Source organism: Centroberyx gerrardi, chromosome 23 (assembly GCF_048128805.1).
Source record: "Centroberyx gerrardi isolate f3 chromosome 23, fCenGer3.hap1.cur.20231027, whole genome shotgun sequence".
NCBI lineage: Eukaryota > Metazoa > Chordata > Actinopteri > Beryciformes > Berycidae > Centroberyx > Centroberyx gerrardi.
Window position 1 is genome coordinate 22,816,082 of NC_136019.1, and position 13,231 is coordinate 22,829,312.

General features: G+C 40.0%; 1 protein-coding gene across 1 annotated transcript in view; it reads right to left on the reverse strand.

The window, feature by feature from the left end:
* arrb2b (arrestin, beta 2b) overlaps nt 1-9,859 on the reverse strand; it is a 41,990-nt gene extending 32,131 nt beyond the window's left edge. Inside the window, exon 1 of the mRNA XM_078291629.1 lies at nt 9,728-9,859. Within this exon, the coding sequence (XP_078147755.1) occupies nt 9,728-9,750 (23 nt within the window). The 5' untranslated portion in view covers nt 9,751-9,859. The remainder of the gene's footprint in view (nt 1-9,727) is intronic.
* Between the last annotated feature and the right edge of the window lie 3,372 nt (nt 9,860-13,231).

Sequence of the window (13,231 nt, forward strand, 5' to 3'; positions counted from 1 at the left end):
CGCCAACGGGGCTAACATTTTACAGCTCACAGGGAAGAGGCGTAGAAGAAGAGTGGCAGCCATTTTTAAGACATCCATATGAAAACAACTAGGACAAGCCACACATAGGTGAGATTTTATACTTTATTGCAAATACTTTCAAACAGTATGATTTACTCGTGTAACAGAAAAGGGTTCAAGGACCCCAGAAAGCTTGTCAGGAATTCGGTGGAAACATTGCCTAAATGAAGTCAAAGTACCGCAAAGATTCGATAAACAGGTTTTTTTAACGGAACACCTCGGAACTGGCACCCACGTAGTGTAGTGCCAGTCCCAACGGGGCTACACTGCAAATCTCAATTTATTCGCGAAAATCATTTCACAAGCTCAGAATCTTTTTTACAAGCTCAGAATCTTTTTGACCCTTTATTTAGCCCATACACTCACTCACTCACCAAATCTAACTGTATTACCAGCTGTTGACATAAATGGTTTATTTTATAACATGAGTGTCCTGCCTGAACCTAGTGATTGGTTGTTTTCCACGAAAAATCCCCCAGGAAATCCGCAATAACGTGATTGCGGATTCCTGGGGGGCCTGATTGAGGTAGCAAAGCAATTTTGCGTAACAGGTCTGGAATTTGGGCAATGCTAATGAAACATTTTGGCTAAGATACTGACTTTTAAGCTTTTCATATTCACTACATTATCCATCACACTTTGTGTGGACCATTTATTATGTTGGTGTTGAAAACCCACAGGTTAACCATTATCTGCATGCGAATGGTGGATTTGTGTGAACCATTTCCAATATTGAATGAGGGGATTGTAAGACAATTGGGTGTTATTGGACAACCTCGGGTTCACTTTAAATATACAGAACACACACACACACACACACACACACACAGAGGCATTTGCTTACAGGCAAAAGACCAAGGGAAATCTCTCTGGTTTCTAGTAAGGCACTTCCTTTACTTCTGCACAACAATCACATGATATCTGACCATCCTTCCCCTCCTCCTCCCTGCGACCATCCTTCCCTCCATCCTACCCCCTCCTTCCTTCCATCCTTCCTCCCCACTATAACTCAAGGAAACTGCCTTTCCTACCAGCCAAGCAGACAGCATAGAAACAAGGCATCACAGAGGCAAAAAATTCATTATAAATGCACATTACATAAGGTTTAAGAACTGTTCTAAAGGATGATGCTGACAAAAATCATTTATTTTTTAAAATTATATTATGTAATCAAATTAGGTATTTGAAATTTTAAAATCTATAATTTATAACTATAATTCATAGATGCTTGTGTCTACGTTGTATTCTATGTTGCTGATTTTTTTTATCTTTTATCTAATGTAATGTCTTGTAGCACTTTTTAAAAACAATGTTATTTAAATAAAGAGGGAACAAGATACAAAAATAATGAGACAGACAGACATACATAGTGAGAGAGAGAGAGAGAGACATGTAGAGAAAGTGTGTGGGAGAGAGAGAGAAAGAAAGACAGTGTTAAGGTTGCTTAATCATTCGGTATTTACACTTCCTCTTTGCATGCTCATTTCCTGTCAGGGACAGCAAGACCACACACACACACACACGCATGCATGCACGCACGCACACACACGCACACACACACACACACACACAGAAAGCGCCATAGCTAAAATCCTGAGAGAGAATAGCGCCCCATCATGATAACAGGATAACAGGACACTCTTCATCATCATCATCCCTCTGTCCTTCATCCCTCCATCAATAAGCCACACACGTACGTACACACACACACACACACACACGCACACACACACACACACACACACACACACACACACACACAGGTTTAGCAGTAGTGGTGAGTGAGGTTGTGTGTTCATCTCTGCATTAACAGCTTAACCTACAGAAAAAAAACCCAATACTAATCTCTCTAAGTGCTCAGTGTAAATTAATCACATGCTAAAATGCTCTAAAAGACAATGACAGTGTTTAAAGTGATTAAAGGTTAAACCTGTAGCTGTGGGCCCCCTGTTGGCCCGGGTTCTGGTCTGAACATATTTTCTTTTCCTGTCAAAATCAGTTGGTAACATTGATTATGTTCGAGACAATGGAAGTAAATTAGACGTGTATGACAGGTTAGGTTAATCTACCTATCAATTTATCATTCTGCACATATTTCACATTCTTTTTTGTCTTTTTATGTACTATATGGGGGGGTTATGTACTTGCTGACTAAGGTGCAGCAGTGAGCCATAAAAGCAAATCTATTCCGCCAAAACCAAACTTATTGCTGTCATAACCATTTATAAACTTATTAATATCAATACATGAGTTGTCCTGACTGAACTGCTGTTTTTTCCACATCCTGATAATGCTGTAATCCATACTTTCATCTATACATCTCTACTTAATATATTCTAGAGTTGAATTGTTGGTTTTGTATATATAACTGTATCCCATTACTATTTGCTGCTGCAGCTAAGATCATTAAAGCTTCATTTGAAACTCCTTGTGCATTATTTTTACATTTGGGAAGGTCTGTACACTGTGTATTATTTATTTATTTTCATGTTGGTCTTGAATAGGACTCCATTTGCTCTGGTCTCAGTCCTGACTTGGTCTCAACCCCATTTGGACTTGAGTCAAACTAGACTGGACCTAGTCTGGAGGTGGTCTGGACTACAGTGATCCACTACTTTCACTGAACAAAACAGACTTCAGCTATAAATTACACATGTAAACACTGCCTACAATAATGCAGGTATTGTGGTGAAACAGACCTCTCTGGTTGTGTTCTCGAGTGTCTGATGAAGTTTGAAGTCGTCGATCTAGCATCCTTTATGATACTGCAGGCTTTGCAAATTGCAGTTCTTTTTATTTGGTCCAACGGATTTAGCAAAATGTTATTACAAAAGGCCCTGCAGCTAATGCGATGCTGGAGTTGTGTTTGTCCGCGCATCAAGATACGTCACAGTAAAGCACGACCTAAAAATAAAGACTTCAATCTTCAATCAATTTTTATGCAATGCATCAATGCCACTCTCTAATCTAGAGTCGGAGTCGTGTCTGAAGTAATTCTACAAAATAGAGTTCAAATGTATTATGGATGGCATAACCTTGTCATGGGTTACAGCCATCCAAGCCATTCCAAAGTTATTTCACTAGCTGGAATAACCTTTGTTTCCCAAGCAAATTAGACTAGCATGCTTCTATCTACAAGCACACTGAGTACATAGCCATTAGCATGAGAAAATGTCACCAGTTACTATCAGCTGTACACACATACACACACACCCAGCCTGCAGAGGAGAGGTTATAAACATAATATTAAAGTTAGCACACACACACACACACAGCAGGTGAGGTGTGAAAAACAGAACGGTGGTATTTTCCAGGAGTTGTTCCACTGGGCGAGGGGGGATATGGGAGAGGTCAGCCTCACTTCCACCTACACCCCCCAAACCCCCTACTACCACCACCACCACCACACACACACACACACACACAGAATCACATGTGCAAACACACAACTTATGTGAATACTCTTCATATACACAAAGCTTATCTAAACAGAAAACACACACCCACAAATGCTAATATACACATTCTAAACCAGAGAGAGAGTGAGAGAGAGAGAGACCATAGAGAAACATGCATGCATGAGTAATAAAGCAGTGGATGAAAGCTAAAGCCATCCCATCCATCTCCTATATGAGCAGATTTATCAGTATGAGGACTAATGCCGTCATACAACAGCCACAATGCAGTTCACTTATACAGATTAGTGTGTGAGTGTGTGTGTGTGTGTGTGTGTGTGTGTGTGTGTGTGTGTGTGTGTGTGTGTGTGTGTGTTGGGGGTTGGGTGGGGGATGGGGCAGGGATACACCGGACCCAAAAACAGACAGAATAGAGACTAGAGACTTAAAGGGTAACTTCGGTATTTTTCAACCTGGACCCTATTTTCCCAAACTTTTTGTGTCTAAGTAACTAATGGGGACAACAATTTTTGAAATTGGCCCAGTATTGAGCAAGATCGCGTCAGCTGGCAGCCGTGAAACGAGCTGCAATGTAATCCAACGGGGCAAATGTGAACCGTCAATGTACGTCCACTAAAAGTGCTTGTTTTTGCCACTGACAGGCTCAAATTGTTATTATAAGTGTCTGACAACATTATGGAAAGGACCCTACAGAGAAATAAAACGTTTGTGTAACTGTGTTGTGTGTAACTTCCTGCAACAACTCAACTCTTGCGAGACTTGAGCGAGACTTGGTTACACACAGACCGGATCAAGCGAAAGGTAAAGAAAAACGTTTAATTTCTCTGTAGGGTCCTTTCCATAATGTTGTCAGACACTTATAATAACAATCTGAGCCTGTCTGTGGCAAAAACAAGCACTTTTAGTGGACGTACATTGACGGTGCGATTTGCCCCGTCGGATTACATTGCAGCCTGTTTCGTGGCTGCCGGCGATGCGATTTGGTCTCATTGGGTACCTCTGCTGTTTGATACTTTGTCATACAAAATTTGTGTGAAAAAAAATAAAAATTAAACTATTACTGAGATAGAAAGCGAAATGGGGACAGAACAAGGCAAGGCAAAAGACATGCTCCTTTGACCACTGATCCCACCAGGACGCCCATTTTTTATTCCTATTTCTTCTAGAACTGCACTATTTTTATTTTTATTGTTTCTGGTCAGCGTACATGCGTTTGCCCAGCTTTAGGCTACTTTACACTGAATAAATCCCAGTTCTGCTCTGGTTTTTTTACTAGATGGAGAGGTTGGGTCAGTACCGAAATAACTAGACCTCTTTTTTTACCGCACACAGAACTTTGGTCGGCTTTATGTCGTTAAATTCTCTGTGCAAAGACGGCTCCAAAAAGGACAAAAAATGACCATAAGATTACTCCAAACAGCAGAATCCCAGTGTTATGGAGCGAAGCGATTGTACTGTGAGTCCAAAAGTCCAATATTTACCTCATTATCTCCTAGATTTTTCCCACTTCTACATCGCCACACAGTCACAACTGTAGCAAGCCGATGCTGCCTTCAAATGCTGTCAGGAATCGTGCAATTACAGGTCGCACTTAAACGACCCAATAAAATGGTAAATATAAATTGGAAAGTAGAATTTACAGTAGCTGAGCTCTGTTTGGTACTTTTGTGTCATTTTGTTATTTCTCACTTTTTTAAGTGAGAAATAACAAAAAGACAGTAACTTCATTGAATACACAATGAGCTGTAATTACGATTGGGAAACTCGGAAGTGCAAGCTTATGAGGAGCACCTGAAGGCAGCAAGACTCTTCCACAGTCTAACGACCCGTTCGGCTCAACTGTTAATAAAATGCATCTATTGTATCATTGCATTTGGTTTAAATTTTTTATTGCTAATTAAATTTACTCTAGACTATTCCGGTAAATGTTGTACGGAAACCCTGATAGCCAGAGATACTAAGAGTACAGCTACCGTGGTAGAAATGGTAGAAACAAATCTCTACCGGTTGACACATTTCTGACGGTATTGACGGTATTGATGGTATATACCGTCATACGCCTAGCCCTATGTGGGCATCAATTATGTAGATTGTAAAATTACAAGGAATTGGTTGTAAATGGACAAATGTTTTGGCATCCCCTAGATCCTCCATTAAGGTGGGTTTTGATTTTTGGACCTCACAAAAAATGTGGGTATATATAGGCAAATTAGCTTATGATGGCATCTGGCTACTTGTAATTTTTTGAGCAGCTAATAGCTACTTTCCTTGAAATTGAATTAGCAACACTGCTATCCTTATAGTTAGGCTGTAGACATCTGCTAATAACATAATCCATCCATTGTAATACTATTATACCAAAACAACACAGCACTTACCCACATACACATTTAACATCCGATTCAAGACATCAAAAGTTTACTCTTATACTTTTAGGCAGTTTAGATTCTCATGACTATATATCACCAAAACAAGAATGATTCCTTTTACACTGAATGGAACTGAATTAATTGTTAGAAGACGCTGGAGGCTGCACTTACTGACTATCCACTCACCTTGTTGAGGGAAAAAAAAATTAAGAAAGCATTAAATTATTTAATGCTATGACTCAACATCAGTGTGCACACATGCATGTGCACACACACACACACACACACACACACACACACACACACAAACACACAAACCGCCCTGAAGTATGTTAACAAGGCTGCTATCTGAGCAAGGCCAACAGCTACTTGGGGGAAAACAAGGGACTAGTAAAGCTTTATTTTCCACACTAATCCACATTCATATAGAATGAACCCAAATCCTTCAACTATGTTGTTTATTTACTTTAGAGAAAGCGTAAAATCAAAGCAAGCCATTAAAGTAATCATCCTCCATTTTTCTATGAATATTCGGCGCAGAAATAAAGCTATGCAACAATGTATCGTTATAATTTATAGTTATCTTTATAGTTATCGCTGTAGATGTGAATGGGCCGAATATACAGTGTCCACAGTCCACAGTACATTTTATTGCACTACATTTATCTAAATGCATCAGTTACTAGTACATTTTTTGCATACAATTCATGGCCTAAGTTGAAGATGATGTACTTTCAATGCATTGATATGCAATAATAGAATGTGTACTTAAATTCGTGCAAGCTGACATAAGTCAGATAAGAAAAAAATCTGTATCTGTGACACTAATTTTTCTACAGTTTTGACCTAAATATCCTTGTTTGGTTTGGCATCTTCCAGCCATTTATAATTCCATTTTCTCCCTTGCAAAACATTTAAAGTAATTATCCACAGGTGTTGTCATATGTTATATATTTTCAAATGTCTGTTGTCACCTACTCCCTATACCAGAAACTTGTGCATGACTATTCCCAGTACCAGATCAATATTGGCTCAGCATTTGGAATGGAGAGCACTAAAAATTCAAAAGCGTTTTCCAGTGATGAAGAGCTAGCTACTGTACAGTCTTGATACCCTTGTAACTGAACTTTTGATGTCATTACTATGCTAGTTGGCATCAGCATGCTAGCTTGCCAGCAAGGTTAGCTTTTGCTAAAAAGAAACGCTTTATTCTGGTGCATATATTTTTGTTTTTCTATCTGGTGTAACACCAGATGGAAACAAACAGCATTAAAGGAATAGTTCAACCAAAAATTTTAATTCAGTCATTATCTAGCTACTCACCCCCATGCCAGTTGAATGCGGAAGTAAAATACAATGGAGAGGACTCGATTTGCATGAAATAATGGATACAATTTGGTTTTGTTCCACTCAGAGTGATCATATGGCGTCAGAAGACTTGGCTTATGCTGTACGAACTGTATGGAGTAATTTTATGGTTATTTTTTGTTATTTTTGGAACTCTAAAGATCAGTCCTCAAAGACTTCAATTGTTTTGGAGAAGGCTGAGAGTTGTGCTGGGAAACTCCAGGAGTGTTATATGGACTAACAAACTTCAGCAGTTTCAACTGGCATGGGGGTGAGTAGATTAATAAATGTCCATTTGACTACTCTCTATCGCCAATTGATATGTGAGTCAACCTATAGCCAATTCCTGAAAGATTTCACATTTGCCATTTTAAAACACCCAGTGTTGGGTAGGTCTTTCCTGGGTAAAATCCTCTGGCACACAAGAACTGATGCGTTTTATGTTTCCGGTTTGTTTGAATTAAACAGAAAACTGGGTAGTTCGCATGAGCAGTAATAGCCACCTGGGCTGAACAGACAAAGAAAAGCGTGCCACCTACAGAAGTTAAAACTTTATCAACAGAAAATCCAAGGAAAAAGATGTCACAGTACTGGCCACACTGTTTGATTGAAAAGACAGAAACTACAGGATTACCACATTAACTACAACTAACAACTCCGTGATAATGGCCTGATGTAACTGCTTTTTGAAACAACATATACCATTGGTAGGCTACTATTATCTGCTCAAATAAGTAGTCACATGAAGTGATGGCTCTGTATAGCAGGACTTCTTAAACATTTTCATATGACAAGATTTTATTGATTTAGTATTGAATTGTAGAACTGTAGCCTATGTGGGGAGATAATAGTGGTGAGAGTGAAACCTAGGATTACAATAGTCATTATTATACATTCTCTAATAATTTCTAGTGAATCAAATTATAGTGAAATGAAACTATTCCTCATTTTGATATTTCAGGGTCCAAATGGGGCTGCAGAAATCATTCATCGATCTACTGTGAATCATAAGGAGCTCTTCTCCAATTAGCCATAGGCCTACAGTCACCAAGAGGCACTTATTCCAATAAAAATTTTAACTTTAAGAATTGGTTCGCCTGTAATTTTCTTAGGAGGAGAGTCAACCAACAGCCTATTAAAAATTGAGATTTTATTGATGGACTATATATGGATTAGATTGGTGGATTATATGTGAGCCGAATTGAAAGGTGGATACTAAATAAGTAAATGTCTTCAGTCATACTGTATATGGTAGCCTATGTGTCTTTGCTGATAGGCAAAGTCACATTAAACTGTCACATTTTTAATTAAGTTTGGCGTACCGTTGTCTACATACAAGAGATAACGGCACCTGAGGGCAAGAAGAGAAACCCCAAGGCCACGTCAAATCATCTCACTGTCGGGCTGCTCTCTCTAGGTCTCAGAGCAGTCTGGCCTTAACGGGTTCATCATCAGATTTAAAATAGCTGTTTGGAGTTTTCAGGATTCAGGCACAGTGACATTTTTGATACAGTCCCATTTCTCTGTGTCGATAGTCGTGAGTGAGAGAGGAAGTGGCTCCTCAGCCCAACCAGCTCACCAATGTTTACTGACTGACTGTTCTGGGCCTCGTTTGGCTTATAGAACAAGCCAGAACAATTCTCCGTCAACTTCGGCGCCTTTTCAAAACAGAGATAATATTTATGTCAGTTTCCGTGTTTATAAGTTTACCAGGCTGTGGAGCGAGGAATGTGTAAAGAGAGGTTCGTTCGATTTGCCAACCCCGCCCTGCCTCTGGCGAACCTGACAGCTCGCACAAACTGTCAACACCGCTGCTACGGGAACAACATACCAGCACTAAGTTTTCTATTGTAATATAAATCTGTTTTCCTCTCCACGAATCCCACACTAGCTTTACATCTTCTGTCAACTCTACTCCTCCCTCTTTCTCCTTAATTTATCCCTCCTGCTACTAGCCCCGATAAGTTCCGTTCTCTCGTATGGCGTATCAGTTACACCAGACTCAAAAATATGGTAACTTAATGTTGCCTTGATAGAAAATGTAAAAAAATGGTATAGCATTATTTTAAACGTTTATGAATCCTTAGGATCCACTCTTCAATTCGGTATAGATCCAACACACAAAGCAGCGCTTATTTCGATAAAATTTCAACTTTTAGAATTAGTTCGCTCGTTACTCCCGCAATCTTCTTCCACCAAAATACATCGCGGAGAGCGGCAGCGAGCAGTGTGAATCAATTCTTAAAGATCAGATTTTATTGAAATAAAATGCTGTTTAGTTAATCAGTATGTATGCCGATGTTACAATGAGACTTTTGAGACCATTTTTTATTTGTAAAAGGTCTCATGTAATGTTCTACCAGGTATGTACTTTTGGCGATAAGCAAGAGAGCATTAAACTGTCTGATTTTGTAATGGAGTTTGGCGTAACATTGTCTCCATACGAGAGAGCGGAACGTATTGGGACTATCTTGCTGCATACATCCTCTGATATTGGAGAACAAACAAATCAAGCAAACATGATGATTATCTTACCTTGTCCCCGCCTTGTCCCCCATCTCCTCAGGCCTGCTGTGGACAGTGTTTCCAGTCAGCGCTGGTGTTCCTGGTTTCGCTGCTTCTGCTGGTCCAGTTCAGGGTACTCTGGCTCTTGTGTGTCTGCTTCTGGATCAGTCGGTTTCCGCAGCGTGAGGACAATAGCCACGCCTACCTGATATGATGGCCACCCTGTGCCACCAACAAACTCCAAGAGAATGACGTTCATCGCTTGAGGGACAGCAATGGGGACCCGCCCTGCCCATGGGAACACCAATTAAAATTAATTTCAGGGAAGAGGGCGTGGCTCCATCGCTCCAGAAGGGGTTCATTCCATCAGATGGCTGTTAAAGCGGCAATCAGCTGGGAAGCAGAGGGCAACAAATGTCTCAACCACCTGAAAGCCCTCTGCGGAAGGAACGTACATACACATGCATAAACATTAATTATCCATTAAAAATAACATAGCTTTAAAAAAAAGTAAGGTTAGTATCATGGGTTTTTATGGGATTTATTCATGAATTGATTCGTGGAGACACTAGTAATTAAAATAAGGAGGAAGGAAGATGGTGTGTGATTGTATGTTAAGATGTTGCATGTTATGTGGTATGTACTGGAGTATTGTGGAAAGTGGTATTCTGATGGCCCATTTGGCTTCTTCTATTGTTTGCTTTGTTTATGTATTTCTGTTCTAGTGTTTTCGTTAGATGGGTTTGAGTCCTCAAATGTGATGATAGTAGTGCAGGTGAAAGTCTGTAGGCCAGCCTCTTACCTCGCCCGATAAAAATGATGGATAGAAGAGCACATATGCTCTGAGCTGTCCACACCAAGTGTACATCAGTTACTGTAACGTACAGCTGTTATTGCAGCTCTTAAAGTCACTTATAGTTCCCTAATCCAAAGTGTCTTGGGCTGCTATATGTGAAACACCAAAGGGCCCATATTTTGTCTGGTTAAAGGGTCAATGTGTAATATTTCTGCTTTCCTGAAGTGTATACGTCATATCAGCAGGGGTTGCTGAATGTTAGTGAGTGAAACAAAGTTAACGGCTCACGGCGCACGCGCTGTGTAGATTTCTGCATTCAATAACACAGGAAAGGGCCGAGGCTGTGTTTTTGTTGTTGTTTGAAGGCCCTCGACCACATATCCTCCCACGCCCCTGACGCCCATCCCCCCCAACAGACTTGGCTCGCACTCACAGTCCTCCGTGATGCAGCTATCTTGACTAGTTAGCTGCTAACCAATAGCGACCATAAGTGGCTTGTAAATTAACAGTTATACCATTACTGCATATGTTAGCTAACCTTGCTAGAAAAATTTCCTACATGTCTAATTCATTACGTCAGCCTTTGTTACAACTAACACCTCCGCACAGCTTGTACAGAGAACGACGGGTCCGTTCAAAAATCTGGAAAATTGTTTCTGCCTTGCTTATTGTGAGTGGGCACCTTCCTTCAACTTCAGCTTTTAAGTAAACAAAGTCATGACCCACAGACTTGATCTGTACACATCCAACTTTATTACTGTGTAGATACGATAGTCTTCAGAGCTTTTCCAAGTTGTTCATAGCCTCACCGTCACTGGCAAATGGATCAATGAAATAACTAAAAATGCTACCGCACGTCATCCACGTTATACATTTTCATAAGCGCATTTTCAGCTGCATCCCAACATTGAAAATGTTTGCTGGGTGTGGCAAACTACTATTTAGCTATTAGTAAACCACAAATGTGATAGAACAAGGCAAAGGTTAAAGAAGTGTTTTAAGATGACAAGCTAGCCAACGTTAGCTAGTTAGCTCATCTCTAAATAATTAGCAAATCAAACTATAGAAGATATACATTAGTCATATACAATTAGATAGTTACATACAAAATGTAATAAAACTGTCTTAAAAAAAAACATCGCCAGCAACCTATTGTACCATTCCAGCAATGTTTGTCCAATCCAGCACATTTCTAACTGTGAATAAACTTAGCCACTGTTGCAGCACAGTACACCAAAGCAGAGAACAGTACCAGTAAACAAACACACCTCAAGTAGCCACGCCCACTGTCTCAGAGACTTGAAATTGAATTCTGAGAACTGCATTAGAAAGTGTAGGTTGATTTTTAAGCTCAAACTACTTGGAAATAAATTTTGAGAGAAACAATGACCCTGGTGTGACCAAATGGGTACTCTCTCAACCATAGAATTGCATAGTAGCTGACATTACAATCAACTAATGAGACCCACACAAGTTGTTCAAGTGAATGAACCAAACAGAGATGTGCGTTTCAGTATAAAAAAATATAAGTTACTTTATTTTCATTAAGGTAAGTCTTATAGTTTGTTAAAAGTAAATTAAGGGGAGAGGGACAGGAGGCCCAGACCCACCGGAGTAAAGGGGCTCTGCACCACCAGTACAAGGGAGTGGCTGGTGAACAGAACTCAGTGCACTGCAAAACGATCTACATGCGTTAGTGATCATCAGCCAAAGTGAATTCATAGTGATTCAATATGTGATAATTAATACTTAAAGTCGAGATGAAATGAAAAATGCCTTTTTAACCCTTTTAGATCACATCCCCGGTCATATTGTGCACCTATTTAACAATATATGCCAAAAAAAATACAAAAAATCAATTTCTTTGTATTCTTATATCAAAATTCAATCATGTTTTCTTCCTGTAAAACAAAATATGCCGTGTGCTTACGTAAGCATGCCCATAACCAATTTCAACCAATAATATCATGACATCCACCCATCAATCAATCTTCAACTTTTAGCGCACAGAGCTAACATTCATTAGCGTTAGCTAGCTAGCAACAGCATGGTACTTCGGTGTGTCTTCGGGCGTTATGACACGCCCACTTTTCAACGTTCAAATCAAATTCCTCCCAACGTTGTGTCCCGCCTGTCTTTCCTGTTTCACTCGGAAATACGTCACGATACGGAAGTTAGATACTCTCGAAATGCCGTTTCATCTCGACTTTAACAGTGAACAACCAAACCTGAACCAAAGTGTGAATTAAACTAAACACTGATGCTATCTCCTGCTCACACCAGTGGACCAGCAGAGAATGATTCCCCTCCGGTAATGGGCCTGAAACCAGCGTTAGAAAGGATGTAGGACAATAGAAAATACTAAGATCACCCAAGTGCATGACAACTCCTTAAAGTGGGTTGCTGCTCCAACCACCAGTTAAATCGACAATAAGCTGTTTGCTTCACATGCATCACATATAACCAGTATTCACCAAACAATGCAGCTTCCAAGTGCAAGACAGAAACAGGCGGCTTTATACTCTCATTAGCACGCAGGTGACAGTGATTAGCTAGTGGGCAGGTCCTACCTGTCAATTATCTAGTGGGCAGGTCCTACCTGTCACGCTGGGATTCTCACATCACCGCAATCCTGAATGCTCCTCCTACTGATACTGCTACCCTGCGTTTTTTCCTGAGACTCAGTGCATGATATAGCAAGTTTGTGCCCAACTATGCAACACTAGTGGAGCTCATGA